The following is a 14,461-nucleotide window of genomic DNA, read 5'->3' as shown; positions in this document are numbered from 1 at the left end:
CCCGCCCCTCACCGGTGGAAGGTGAGCTGCTTCCTGCGGCTGCTGTAGCGGTTGCAGCACTGCCGGGCCGCGCACGACTTCGGCATCTCTAGACGCCAGGCCCAGCTGCCCCTAACAAAGATGGCGGCGGCGAGCCTGCGGGGCGGGGCCAGCCGAAGGGGCGGGGCCTGATGACCTGAGCTGGACTGCGGACGGGGCGGGGCCACGGAGCGGGGCCGGCGGGGCCTGCGGGGCCTGCGGGCCGGGCGGGGGCCGCCGGAAGGCGGAGGCCCGAGTCAGGTGGGCTCCGGGGTACCACGACAAGGGGTGCTCCCAGAGTCAGCCCCGGCCCGACAGCCCCAACAGCGCCGCCGGTGCGAGCCCCACCCCTTCGCGAAAGCCCGGGGCCCTCACCTCCTTGCTTTGACGAGCCAAGGCACACCCACCAACAGCCTCGGACACCTGGAAACCAGAGCAGGGCTCACCGCCCAACCCGGCCAGTATTTCCAAGATCCTAAGAGGTGTTGGTGCGTAGATTCTGGCTGCTCAAAAGGAGGTACTAGTTGACTACTAGTGGGTCCCAGATTAGAGACGGGCAGACACAGCTGAGTGAAAGAGGACAGGCGATGGGGACCCCCAAGTGTAAAGGGGCAGAATGAGCACCCCTGGGAGACCGCAAATCTGCTTGCAGAACCTCGGAGGAGGCTGCAGCTTTTAACAAAGCAGGTAACCACTCACTGGGGCTTAAGCTAATCCACAGCATGATGAAACTGCGAAAGCTATTCATGTCTATTCATACTGTGGTTTGATCCTGGAGAATTTACTAGAAAAGTGTATGAAAGGTTGTGGGCACGCTTCATCCTGCTAAACCAAACTCAGACTTTACCTCCCCAAGTCTCTATGTCATCATGGTTTGGGAGAGGTGATGAAGGGAGCAGAAACACCACTGTCCTCCCCCAGAGAAAACAAACACCTGAAGCTAGGCATGAACCTCAAAGTAGCAATATATTTATTTACAAAATATACAGTTTCACAGAAACAGCTTCGCTTTATACACATAAACTTTATAATCACACAGAACCATGTAAACGATGTTAAGTGTCTGGCCTGGCCAATGCCAATGCGAGAGGCTTACTCTTGGGGTGACATCTTTCCCTCCCCTCACTTTATTAGCCACCAACCAGGAGCCCCTAGATGGGCCATGCCTAATTTGCATAAAGCTGATTGCAGCTGCCCAGCTCAAGCTAACACAAAAACCAAGGTGTCCTGACTTCCTAGGACACCACCCACAGGGATAGAGATCTGTTAAAAGAACAAGAAGGAAATGAAGGAAACAGATCGAAATGACTATTGAGTACCTTCCAGAGGTGTCACCAGGCATCCAACCTTCTAAAAGCAATACAGCAATCGCCAGGCCTGGCAGTTCCGCTCTAAAATCACACATATTCTTAAATGCACTTTTAAAACTTCGTGGAGTTTTTTTAAAAAAGAAAAACACTTTGGAACTTTGGCTATTCTCATGGTGAAGACACTGGACAGGCAATGTCATGGGGCAGATCTTTGGCAAATTCCTCTCCAACTTTTCCTGGACGTTTGCCCTCATCAGAGCCAGACAGCTGTCTGAGGAGAAGGTGGTTTCTAAGCCCGCTTCTTACTATTTTTCTCTACAGCAGAACTTCTCCCTTGGGGATCTTCACGATAAACTGGGTTTCAGAAACTATTTCTCTCTATTTCTGTGTTAATATAACCAACAGAATTAAAAACAAAACACAACAAAAAGCAGCTGGCTGGTGAAGCATGAACGATACTAGCGCAGAACATGGGCTCCGATCAGCCAATTCGAGTTCAAGCCCCCTTTGTGCCTCGGGGAGAGAATGTGAAGAGTCCCCCGGGGAGCCCAGCACGAAGGTGCCCCATGAAGACCCCAGCAGAGAGACCGGGGGTCCACCCTGCTGTAAATAAATAGGACCAACTTGGGCATTCTTCCCTTCTCATGCTTCACGAGAAACAATGTGTATGAAAACACACCCATCTACTTACCAAAAAAAAAAAGTTTTTGAGAAAAGTATTTGAACTGCTAAAGAGCACTGTCAACTCTGGAGAAAGTGGGAGCCTTCCTGTCCCTGCAGGCCCCAGAGCCACCGGCGGCAGCCCAGGGTACACGGCCCTCGGACAGAGCCCTGTGCGAGCTACAGGCACAAACTCCTGGGCTTCTCCAGGCCGGGCTGGCACCGGAGGCTCCCCGGTCCAGGGTCCCAGTTCAGATCGCAGGAAGTCTGCACAGTTCAGTGGTATATTCCTGGAGGCCAATGTTACCATACCGCTCACTCGCCAATTTCAAAACAAAACAAAAAAACAAAAAACAAAAAAGGCTTCAAATCCTAACCTTGCCCCGGGAAACCAGCAGGCCAGCCTGTCTGAGGGCATCCTAAGAATCAACCACAGGAGAGGCCTTCCCTTCGAGTTTTCTCTACCTCATGAAGTAGAGGAACGCCGTTCCCGTGACTGCCTAACCTTTACGTTGCTACTGGAACAAGGTGAGGGAAAGAGAGGAGGACAGAATCCAAGTGCCCTCTCGCTTGAAAACAGCTCGCCTGGGCACCCCTAAGACCTCATACACCAACTGGAAAGGGCACCCCGGCAGAAATCTGCCAATACTTTTGGCTATATCGTGCAAAAAAGACAGGTTTTTTACATCGTGCAAAACAGGAAACTGAGTTATGAACACAGGCCACCTCAACCCCCCCAACCAACCCCTTTTCCGCCAAGAAGTGGCCACACACTGTCCCTTTTAAACAAACAGAAGGAAACCGAGGGATCACTAGCTAGCCACCGCCGCAGGGCTCCGCTCAGAGTGAGACCAGAGGACTCTAGCTGGCAGCCTGCAGGGACAGACAGACAGCAGCTAAGGCAGGGAGAGGGCAGGCCACAAAGGTAGGGGCAGCTCGATGGTTGCTGTACAGACACTTATGGTCACAGACTTACACTTGGGAAAAAGCTTACACGTATGGCTGTTCATTAACAGGCCTGGGAAACTGAACATCTCCTCTCCCAAGACAGCGGAAGCAGGAAAACAGCTAGCACTGGTTCCAGCCGGCGGAGTTTGTTAACAATGATAGCAAGAATTCATAACTACCATGTACCCTCACTTTCAGCTGAACCGAACCCACTGTACTTGGGTGGTGAGCCCCCCTCCACTGCAGAGAACACAGCTCTAGCAGCAGCTTTGGCCAACAAGGATTTTATTCAGTCACTGGCAGATACAGGTCCTACCCCGGACAGCCCGCCCTTTTGCTTAGGCACCTGAATGGCAGGGGTCTGCCCGCACCAGAGCTGAGAGTTCTGTGCTCAACTAAGAGGAGCCAAAAGGCCCCTCGTCCCTTCTGATTCCTCGCCCATGCTCTCCTCGCTCACCAACAGTCAGTCCAGAAACAGTTTCCGCGAGCCCATTCGGGAACGGTTGGAGCGGCGGATGTCAAACTTGGAGTCCCGGCACTTTTGGCAGACAAACACTTCCGGAACATTGGACTTCCGTATTTTCGCACAGGACAGGTGAATCCAGGTATGGCACTCGTTGCACTCTATCATAGGGCGGCCAGCAAACGGCTTCATGCAGAAGCAGGTGACGAGGTCCCAGGAGTCGTCATCTGCAGGGAGAGACACGTGTGTGAAGAAGAGAGCAAACACTGCCTGCACTCCCTCCCCAGCGAGGTCCCTCCCCCAGCCCCCGGGGGGGCGGGGGGCAGAGCAGCTGAGCTGCAGTGAAGCCTGATCCTCAACACACACACACTGAAGGGCAGGGCAGGGCAGTGGAGTAAATGCGTGACCAAGGACACTGAAATGTGTGGCAGCAGGAATTAACCGTGAGATGTTTACTGAGAAGCTGTATTTATTTTTATATTTTGAGGCCTGTCCTGGAATCTCAGCTGTTTCTAGCTGCAATCACCCCCTTCCCAAACATCTCAGTGTCCACCTTCCGATACCGTTCTCTCTAGGGGTGGTGGGCACACTCTGCTGTCACCCTCCAGGAAAGGGACCGCTCTTCGGACCCCCTCAGGGGCCACTCACCCGAGTCCACCATTATGTCCTCATCATTGCCAGTGCTGTCCTCGTCCCGGAACACCACCTGCTTTCCCTGCCGGACAATAGTCCGTTTGCCTTCAGTTTTTATTTCTTTGACCTGATCAGGTGACACCGTGACACAAGATCCACTGGAAGGAGTATCGGAGTCCCAGCCCGAGCAGGGGTCGCCGGGAGCCTGGGGGATATCCTGCAGGGTGGGACTCGTGGGGGTCTCCACGTAGGGGTCAGCGGCTTCCAGCTTCAACAGGCTCCCCATGTACCCCTCCTTCACGGGCACGTCGCTGTCCCTTCGCTTCCTCTTCTTCTTCTTCTTCAGCTTGTCTGTCTTCTTTCTGTCCAGCAGGAAGTTACTGGGCTTGGCTCGCTGCAGGAGGGTGGGCTGCAGGTGGCCAAAGCAGCGGTCGGAGACCGGCAGGGGCACAGCCGACGCAATGTCAGTGAAGCCCGTGTCCCAGCCGTCGCTGTCAATGGTGCCAGCTGTGCTGTTGGCAGGGCTGGGGCTGCTCCTCAGAGGGAGCTCCTGAAAGGACAGAAGCACAGGTAGCCGGGGCCGAGTGGTATGACTAGTCCCCGGCAACAAGGGCTGGCCCCGAGCAGAGCTTCCCAGGCTCCGCACCCCCACCCTCCAGCCAGGTCAGGACTACAGACGAGGGCTATCAGAACCGTGACCTTCTCGGCTCTCGTAAGCAGTGCTCTTTAGGAATGGTGTCATGAGTACTTTACTATGACCTTCCAGATAGAATGTGAACCCACCAGGAGGAAAACCTTCCCTTGCTGAGCCCTCAGCCCCTGTCCCAGAGCCAGGAACTCATTTGATGCCCAGTAAATATCTAGAAAGATGCCAACAACACCTCTCATACCCCCTTATCTTTCCCGGACTGTAAAATCTCCCTTCCATTTGCGGCCCCAAGGGTTGCATTTTTTTTTTTAATTAAATGAATTTAAATTAGTTTTGAGAATTTCCTGACACTCTTTCTAAAAACTGGAGATACCCCCAAATATTACAAAATCAAACTAGGTAATTACTGCCCCAAAGCAGTGAGCTAATCCCTACGGCTCCTTCAGACCATTCAAGCATTTTATTTGCAAATAGTGGCAACATTCTGCGTGGCACAAAGAGTGCATTTATCCACGTACACAGCAAACAGAAACAATAAGCCAATGCTGGGGTTTGGTCTCCCAGAAATACCATATTCCTTTCTTTTTAGCCCTGTACAAGTTTGAGCACCGTGACAATAGTGGTCCTCAGTCCTACCCTTTAGCAAGAAAAAAAAAAAAAATCCTTTAAAATTCGGGATTTGGGCCCCAAGTCCCTGAAGATTCTGTAATATGGTGCGCACAGCAACCAGGGAGCTGCTCACCAGGAAGGACAGTGTGGACCAGGCCCAACCATCCGGTTGAACCCCAGGCCTGGGCCCCAGCATCTGCATCTGTAAAATGGGGATCAACAACAGCACCCATCTCATATATTGTAAGGGCCAAGAACACTGCCCAGCCACTGTAGGCACTCAATAAGCCCTGGAGATTCAGAGCAGATGGACATCAAACGTGTTATCTGCAAACCAACACTCCAAGTTTATTAAATCATTTCTAGACAAGCCTGCGTTTTCTATCAGACTTTTAGGAACCACCTCCCAGGCTGGGCTAACTTTTTAAGAAAGGTTTCTACCTGACAGCCGTCTGGCATCCCCCAGCAGCCCCCTCCCAAACCCCCACCCGGCCAATGGTTTCACTGCCAGCAGAAGCACTGAAGATTACCTCCTTTGGATAAGGAATGTAGCCGGCATAGGCCAAGACAAAGGTGCAGAATTTGTTGAAATCCTCCACAGTCCTGCGCCTCTTGTAACTGGGGGAGCACTCCTGTTAGCAGGCGAGAAAAGGGGTGTATTTGAGAGTAGGCACTTGTAGGTAGAATCCAGAAACAAAACTAAGCCAGCTGGAGCTTTTATTGTCAACCACTCGAAAATATACTGCTACATTTACAAACACTCTAAGAAATAAGATAAGGTAGGTTTGGGTCAAGAACTAACACTGCGCTCAGAAGGCTGAGGGAGGGGGATTGTGATGTTATGCCAAGCACACTGGGAAACTGGGCAGGAGATAAAAACGTAGAAAAGTCTACTTCTTAGTGCTCCCGTGGCATTTTCCAACATTATCTATCACGCTCTGGAGGCCTATCAGGAGCTCTAATAACTACTTTTTTGCTACAGATTTTCCATTTTGAAAATAAAGTCCAGCTGCAGCTGTAATCAAAGTATTTTAAGTGATTTCAGAAGTCAACTGCTCCTGATCCTACAAAGCTCGCTCAGGCCTGAACCCTCCCCAGCAAGGGCTGTGTGGCCCCCTCCTCCCAGCACTCCCCACTTCTCCCTCCCCTGCTGCAACACCCAACATCCAGGGGGCCAGAACCCGAATGTTCTCGGACTCAGAAAATAAACCAGAAATGCTCCGGCTGGGGGGCGCCTGGGTGGCTCAGCCGTTAAGCCTCTGCCTTCGGCTCAGGTCATGATCCCAGGGTCCTGGGATCGAGCCCCGCATCGGGCTCCCTGCTCCGCGGGAAGCCTGCTTCTCCCTCTCCCACTCCCCCTGCTTGTGTTCCCTCTCTCGCTGTATCTCTCTCTGTCAAATAAATAAATAAAATCTTAAAAAAAAAAAAATGCTCGGGCTAGGTTTACTTGCACCTTGAAGATGAAATACGAGAGGGTTTGGCTTGTGTGTCCTGTCTCCATTCAATCTAGAAATGCCCTCAACAAGAAGGGTTTTTCTCCTGAGGAACAGCAGCTCCGGGAGAAAGAACCCTTATTTGCTACTAAGCAAAACAACTCTGCTTCATTTTGGCTTATTCGACTAGCGTTATTTACTGAAGTCTCCTTTAAGCACTTTAGTACCCACCCCAACCTCATCCTTACGTGCTCAGCTACCATTTCCAGGGCCCAGGGTCCCACTACCCTGCAAGGACGAACGCGGGACAGGAAATTGGGGGGTGGGTTCCTGGACCCAACCCAGCCCCTCCCCAGGACCGAGGGCCAAGAAAGCGGCCCGGTAGCCGGCGTGCTGCCCGCAGGTTTCCTTCCAAAGGGCTCCACTTCTTATTTTCTCAACTTGGTTCTAGCAGACCACCTCCGCCCCCCACCCCCGGCCAGTCGGACCCCGAGGGGCGCGCAGGTTGGCGGAGCACCCGCCTCGGAGCGGTCCCCGGCATTTCCTGCGTCGGAGAGACCCTGCCCCCACCCCCGGAAAGAACTGACCGCCCGCGCTCCGGCCGCGGTGGGAGGGCCGCAGCCCTCGGCCCTCAAACTCTCGGGGAGAACTTTTATTTAGGCGGGGAACACGCACAAGTGGGTCAGGGGCCTGGACGTGGAGTGGAAGGCGGCGGCGCCCTCGGGCGCGGGGCGGAGGGACCCGCGCCACCCCCGCCCCGCCCGCCCCGCCCGCCTCGCCCGCCTCGCCGCCTCGCCGCCTTTAGGAAAAGCAGATGGCGGTGCGGCCCCCTCCCCGCCCTCCGCGGAAGCCGCCCCCCGCCGACACTCGGCCCCGGAAGGTGCGGGGCCCATCCCGCGGGGGAGGGGGCGCGGAAAGCCGGGCAGGATTCGGGGTCCGGGGCCGGTGGGCCCCGCGAACCCCTGAGGCGGCAGCGCAGCGGGCGAACGCGCCCGGCGCCGCCTCCCCCACCCGCCTGCGGCCGGACCCGCACCCCAGCCCCGCGGGCCTCCGGAGGGAGAAGGGACCGAGGCGGGGGCGCCAGAGGGGCCGCCCGGGAGAACCGAGGGCCGATCCCCGGAAGGAGGGGGAGCCGGGGCGGGGCGAGAGAGCCCGCGGCCGGGGGGCGGGGGCCCCGGAGGGGGAGGAGAGAGTGCGGAGGGTGGGGGGCTCGACTCGGGTGTTTACGGGGGTGGGGACCCGGCAGGACTAGGCCCCCGGCGCCGGAGGGGGCGGGGGCCGCGCGGGAGTCAGGGGGCGGGGCGCGGACTACCGGGCCCGGGGATTAAGGGAGAAGGCGGGGGCGCGCGGAGCGGAGTCCCCGTCCGAGGGGGACCGCGAGCCCCTCCGGGAGGGGGGAGGGGCTCCTAAGAGAAGCGGGAACGCGAGGCGGCGGCGGCTGGGACCGAGTCCCCGGGGGCAGGGAAGGAGTAAGCCAAGCCGGCGGGGAGAGGCCGGGGGCCCAGACAGGTCCCGGGGCTACGCGAGGCCGGGGAAGGGTGGGCGCGGCGGCCCGAGAGAAGAGGCGCCGGGAGGACGCGGACGCCCGCGGCAGGGACGCCGAGGCGAGGGCCGGCAGGGAGAACGGGGCGCGGGCCCGAGTGGGGGGCGGGGTTGGGCGCCCAAGGGGGCGACGAGGGAAGGCTGGGGGAGGGGAGGGCGGCGGTCGGCCGGCGGGGGTCCGGCTGCCGGGAGCGCAGGACTGGAGTGGGGGTGGGTCGGGGGCGGTCGGGACGCAGCCCTCACTCACCTCCGGGTGGAAGGCGGCGGCGCAAGAGTCGGAGTCCATGTTCAGGGTGGGGGGCGGCGGCTACGGGAGTGCAGGGGCCCGGGATGCGGGCGCCGGGCCACCGAGCCGCTCAGGGTTGGGGGCTCCGGCGGCCGCGCAGAGCGAGGGCGGACCCGGGAGGGGTCGCCCCGGCTGGAGGTGATGAGGGGGCTCGGCGCGTTGCGTCCCGGGCTCAGTGCTCCCGGGCCGGCGGTTCCACGGCCGAGCAGAGTTGGCGATGCAGCTCCTCCGGCCGGCGCGGTGGGAGAGGCGGGAGAGTCGCTGCGGGGGGCGGCGGCGGCGGCGAGCGGGAACCCGACCCGCTCCCCGACCTGACGCCCAGTTCGGCTCGTGTCTCGGGAGGGAGGGCGGGAGAGCCGCGAGGGCTGTCGGGAAATGTAGTCTGTGGGCGACGGGAAGCCGAAGGCGCGGGGAAGGGCGCGGAGCATTGTGGGAGTAGTAGTCCCAGCTCCGCCTCTGAGGCGCACAAAGGCCGCCTCGCGGACTCCAGCCCCCATAGAGCTCCGCGGCTGCAGCCCGGTTTGTGGGGGCGGTGTCTCCGGGACCTGAGGCTGCCGGAGCGGGGGAGGTGCGGAGGCTCGCGCTGGCTCTGCGGTGGGGGAGGGGCGGCGCGAGTGGTAGCGCCGCGGCCTCGGCGGGGGCGAGGGGCGGGGGTCGCCCCGGCGGGTGGGGGCGGGGCTGACGGCCTCGGTCGAGGAGGGCGGCGGCAGCGGCTGCCGTCTCCTTTTGGACTTGGGGGTTCGTGCCCCTTTGTGGGGCCGTGGTCCCCGCGGCGGGGGCGACGGGCGCTGACGTCGCGGCCGCCGCCTGGGCTCGGACCCGGCGGGGCGAACTTGTTTTCGCGGCCGGGGTATTCTGGCCGGCTCCTCTTGTCCCGGGGGTCCTGGGACGGCGGGACTGAGGATCTCCTGGTGTCTGTAGGATCCACTTTGGTGTGTCGAGTAACTGCGTTTTTAAAAACTCTGTGCCAGGGTTATCAGTGCTTTGGAAGATGTTAGTCTTAAATTCGCTTTTTTTCTCTCTCTCTTTCCTCTCTGCCTGATCTTGGGACTACCCCTGTTTTCTTTTTCTTTTTCTTTTTTTTTTTTTTTTAAGATTTTATTTACTTATTTGAGACAGAGAGAATGAGAGACAGAGAGCGTGAGAGGGAGGAGGGTCAGAGGGAGAAGCAGGCTCCCTGCCGAGCAGGGAGCCCGATGCGGGACTCGATCCCGGGACTCCAGGATCATGACCTGAGCCGAAGGCAGTTGCTTAACCAACTGAGCCACCCAGGCGCCCCCCTGTTTTCTTTAATTGAATTATCTTCCGAATGTATTCCTCACAGCATTACACCAGTGGGGTGAGGGGAAAACGTGGTTGAGAGATCTGGTATTGACAATGATTTTACTGATGCTTGATTGAGTTTGCGGTGTTTAAATGCTGGACCGCTGAGTATTTTACAACTTTATATGTTGAAGATTGATTGACTCTGAGCACTTAGTTGAAAATTATCTACTCTGATAAAATTACCATTGGAGGCCTGACATTTTTGAACATTTCTGATAACCATTTGAAAGGAAAAAATCTATGAATGTTCGATAACGTTTGGTAGCTTTGAAGACGAACTGCGTTAAAGAGGAGGGACGTAAAATTTTAAATTCGAATCAGGAAACTGACTTCTGGACCCACTAAATCAGAAAAGATGATTGGAAGAACCTCTAGGAGTTTATTTCTAAGGGAGTGAATGCCTCGCTGGTTGACTGTTGCTGTTTAGATTAAGATAATTCTGAAGGAAACTACTGGTTAAGAGACTGGGTTTATCTCAGAAATACTTCTCTGAGCCTCAGCTTCCTAAACTATAAAAGTTTTATCGTAGTTCCTTTCTCCATAAATGGTAGTTTACTATTGTTGTTGTTATCTTTTAATGTTATTTCAGCAATGCCTTACCGGATTGGAGGACTCCCCAGCGTGGATAACAAATTGAGGTGCTCTAGAAAGTTAGTAAGATTAAAAACAGACATTGGACTTGGCCTGTGGAAACATCACCAACAGCTTCATAGAGAGTTGTCACATTCAGGTGATTTAGCTAGATTTAGAATGTTACCTGATCACTGTGGCCAGAGCAAATGCCCTGAGGTCAGCCAGCATTGCCCAGGGCCAGATTACCAGGAGCAACTTGTTTTGCCTGAGTAAGAGAGGGCCACCATGAAGGATATTATCATATTGTTAGTTTAAAGGTGTAAATGCCAAAAAGAATATTGACTGGAGGTGAAGTACAAATAAGAGGGAATTTTTGTAACTGATGATTGTTGGCAATGATGTAATTTTCACGTAGGAAATATTAAATCCCCTTCCCATTAAGACAGTGAAATAAAGAATTTGTTCATAATAATAATGGACTTGAAGACAAAACCCTAGAATTCAGGGATCTATATTGAATGGAACCACTCAGTCACACTGAGGAAAGAACATTCCAGACCTGGGTTGTGTCATGTAACAGTGATAACTTTTGCTCAGAATAGGTATTCAATATTTATATATATATATATATTTTTTTTTTTTTTAAGATTTTATTTATTTATATGACAGAAAGAGAACAAGCAGGGGGAGCTGCAGGCAGAGGGAGAGGGAGACGCAGGTTCCCCACTGAGCAGAGAGCCCCATGTGGAGCTCAGTGCCAGGACCCTGGGATCATGACCTGAGCCACCCAGGCGTCCCGCAATAGATATTTCTTGAGTAAGTGATTCATAAATAGTAGTTCTTAGTACACAGATGTGACCAATACTACCTGATGTAGTCTGCTTGTTTCCCTGCCTGCCACTCCAATATTTTCATGGAGGACCTTCTTGGCCTCCGTCCTTTGATTCCCCTTAGAAATTTAGCCCTTTGGAGGAGATTTAGACATTATATCTACCATCCCATCCCTAGACTCAGGGAAGGACTAGAATACCAATAACTGACCCAGATTCAATAGCATAATATGTACACGTGGGGAAATGTAGTTGGTTTATCTAGTCTATTTCTCAGGTGTCCTCCACTACACCTGGGCTCCAGGGGGCAAATTTGGAATTCAAGGATTAATGCAAGAGCATTAGCCACAGTAGCCAGATTCTTGGGAGTCTGTGATTCCTTGTTTTCTGCCTAAAAAAAAAAAAAAAAAATTATGTATATATTATAATCTGATGATTATAGTTATTTGGAAAAGAAGAAAAAAACCAATGTTAGACAGGTTGTGACAAGTTTTAAAATACTAAGAATACCAGTTTCCCAGTAAGTAACTGGAGAATGTAGTTATTTTAATTGGGTTACCAAATACAGTTTCACCTTTCTAAATCTCACCAGCTACACTACATTCATTTGGGGAACATTCAGGAAAGCTTTCTGCCTCCCATCATAACTCAGTGCTTGAGTGCGGGCATGAACATAACCAAAGGTTTGTCTTTCCCAGAAATGCTTGTTGGTGGTTCAGCTTTTTGTTCAGCTTTAATAGTATGGAATTCCTGTGGATCGTTCCCAGCTGCAATTTTCTGACTTTCCCACTTCCATCTCCAGGAGAAGAAAAAAACGTGATAATTCCCGCAAATTGTCTTGTTTCAACTTTTAGTACCTTGACCACTGTATGAATATATATATATATGAATAGTTTTAAGTCATTAATAAATAATTTTTAAACCATGTATTGTCAGCTCTTTATATAGCAAGAAAAATAACTTATACACAGAGATCAAATGAACTTGCTGTGTTATGGCTCATACCGGTAAACCATAAACATTAATAGCTAACACTATGCCAGGTAGTGTTGAAATGTTTTGATCTACCGTATTATTTACATATATAATGCACTTAATAAATAGGGAATACTGTAGCGTTCCTTAAAGAAAAGTTTACATAGAGTAAGTTTTATTACAAGCCACACTTTAGGTGGTCCAGAAGCAGAAAAGAATCAGGGTGTATGATAGGAAAAAAGGCGCAATCTCTTTTTTGATGGTATAAATGCTAAAGTATGTGTTCCTAAATGTTTGCAAAGGGGGGGGGGAAGGAGGATAACTGGCTTTTGTAAAATGATCTCAGTGACCTCTTGTCCTGTCTGCCTAAAATTAGAATTCAGATATCAAAATTGCATAGTTTGAATGTTTAAAATGAAATGGTACCATTATTTGTTAAATCTCATTAAATTACTTTATCATGAAGAAGTTACTCAGGCAGAGACCATTTTCATGATTGTGGAAGAGGTAAATTTTTAAAACTTTAATGGTTGAAGTTTAATCTTTTTTTTTTTGTCCGCACCCCCCAGCCCCCCAGCTGCCCTCTCCCCAGAAGTTTAATCTTTAAATACAAACATTTCCCCCTAAACTATGGCTCGTTGACTAGATTTAACACTTTTCTTACCCAAACACTAGTGTTTCTACCATGGCAGGCTGTGGAATGACATTTCAAGAGTTTGCCAACTACGGGTCGCCTGGGTGGCTCAGTCGTTAAGCGTCTGCCTTCGGCTCAGGTCATGGTCCCAGGGTCCTGGGATCGAGCCCCGCATCGGGCTCCCTGCTCGGCGGGAGGCCTGCTTCTCCCTCTCCCACTCCCCCTGCTTGCGTTCCCTCTCTCGCTAGGTCTCTTGTCAAATAAATAAAATCTTAAAAAAATTTCGCCAACTATATCAATCACATGGTCATACTTCAGTAAATGAATTTCTCACATTCCCATCTTCAACTCTTAAGGTTGATGAGTGAAAAAAGGAACTAGATAGCATGCCTGGGTTAGTAGGTTCTTCAAATTTCCAAACAGCTGATGGGTCTAAATCTGTTTCTTTATTTTCTGACCAAATTCCTTTGTTGACTTAGATATGTACACATGGCTTCAAATGCTCCCCTTTTAGGTCCCAGATATTAATATACCCTTTTTCTCAAAAACTGAATTTTTAATTTTATTTCAAACGTATTAGTTCCTTAATACACAGAATGGAAAATACAGGCAAGCACAAACGAAACAAACCTAACCACCTAGAGAATACGTTACCTTCACAATTGTCTTGTAGGCATATGAATACAGACAACAAATTGGGTGATACTACCAACAGGTAGTATACAGCTCGACAGGATAGCATGAATATCTTTCCATTTCTTTTTTTTTTAAGATTTTATTTATTTATTTGACAGAGACACGGTGCGAGAGGGAACACAAGCAGGGGGTGTGGGAGAGGGAGAAGCAGGCTTCCCGCAGAGCAGGGAGCCCGATGCGGGGCTCGATCCCAGGACCCTGGAATCATGACCTGAGCCAAAGGCAGACGCTTAATGACTGAGCCACCCAGGCGCCCCTATCTTTCCATTTCAATAAACATATGCATCATCATTCATCAAGGCTTCACAGTAAGGCTGATTTATTTAAATAGTTACACGAAACATTCACTATCGAAATATTTTTGATTTATTAAATAAAGCTTTGCTTTCTGCAAGGTGGACGTGTTCTGACCCAGAGGGACTGGAGTACTTTTCCCTGCAAACATCCCACTTCCTGGCTACTCAGACTTTCTTGTCACAAAGCCTGTGCAAGTAAGCTATTGGCCGGGCTCCTGGGCCCAGGAATGCTGCCGCTGCCGTTAATAGCTGTGTGAACAGTCCATCTATGGGCAACAGGCAGCTGCCTGGGTACCTGAATGTTTTCTTACTTAGGCCTGTGCTTCCCATGCTGAAATTTGGACCAGATACATTCTCATGGCAAGATGATGAGATTCACGAGGACAAGGGAAAGCCTGCAGTTTGCATTTCAGAGATGAAATAAAAACAAGATGTCTTCTCCAAAAGTTGCACTGACTTAGCTGGAACCAAGAAATGACACCATCCCCCCCTCCCACCTCCTGTGTGCCTGCCTCCCCCCCCCTCCCGGGGACACACGTGGGCAAGCGGGTGAGGCGTTCCCCAGGAATGTCTGTGAGGC

The 14,461-nt window shown here is 52.3% G+C and overlaps 2 protein-coding genes across 2 annotated transcripts in view; both read right to left on the bottom strand.

Annotated features, from left to right (window-relative positions):
- Positions 1-139, bottom strand: part of THAP3 (THAP domain containing 3) — a 7,449-nt gene extending 7,310 nt beyond the window's left edge. Inside the window, exon 1 of the mRNA XM_021683397.1 lies at positions 13-139. Coding sequence (XP_021539072.1) covers positions 13-86 — 74 coding nt within the window. The 5' untranslated portion in view covers positions 87-139. The remainder of the gene's footprint in view (positions 1-12) is intronic.
- An 836-nt stretch (positions 140-975) lies between these two features.
- Positions 976-8,619, bottom strand: PHF13 (PHD finger protein 13). Its single transcript, XM_021683395.2, has 4 exons — positions 8,513-8,619; positions 5,821-5,922; positions 4,048-4,582; positions 976-3,626 (listed from the first exon to the last, which is right to left on the bottom strand). Exons 1-4 carry the CDS (start codon positions 8,549-8,551, stop codon positions 3,400-3,402), a joined length of 903 nt encoding a protein of 300 aa, XP_021539070.2. The 5' UTR covers positions 8,552-8,619; the 3' UTR covers positions 976-3,399.
- Between the last annotated feature and the right edge of the window lie 5,842 nt (positions 8,620-14,461).

This window comes from Neomonachus schauinslandi, chromosome 4 (genome assembly GCF_002201575.2).
Source record: "Neomonachus schauinslandi chromosome 4, ASM220157v2, whole genome shotgun sequence".
In the NCBI taxonomy this organism is placed as follows: Eukaryota; Metazoa; Chordata; class Mammalia; order Carnivora; family Phocidae; genus Neomonachus; species Neomonachus schauinslandi.
This window is presented reverse-complemented; position numbering and strand designations above follow the sequence as displayed.

Bases quoted from the DNA above. Each gene is read 5' to 3' on its own strand.
- PHF13 (XM_021683395.2), bottom strand. From the start codon at position 8,551: ATGGACTCCGACTCTTGCGCCGCCGCCTTCCACCCGGAG. The intron at 5,923-8,512 runs GTGAGTGAGGGC...GCCTGCTAACAG, and splicing joins CCGCCGCCTTCCACCCGGAG to GAGTGCTCCCCCAGTTACAA. The intron at 4,583-5,820 runs GTAATCTTCAGT...CTGTCCTTTCAG, and splicing joins ACATTCCTTATCCAAAGGAG to GAGCTCCCTCTGAGGAGCAG.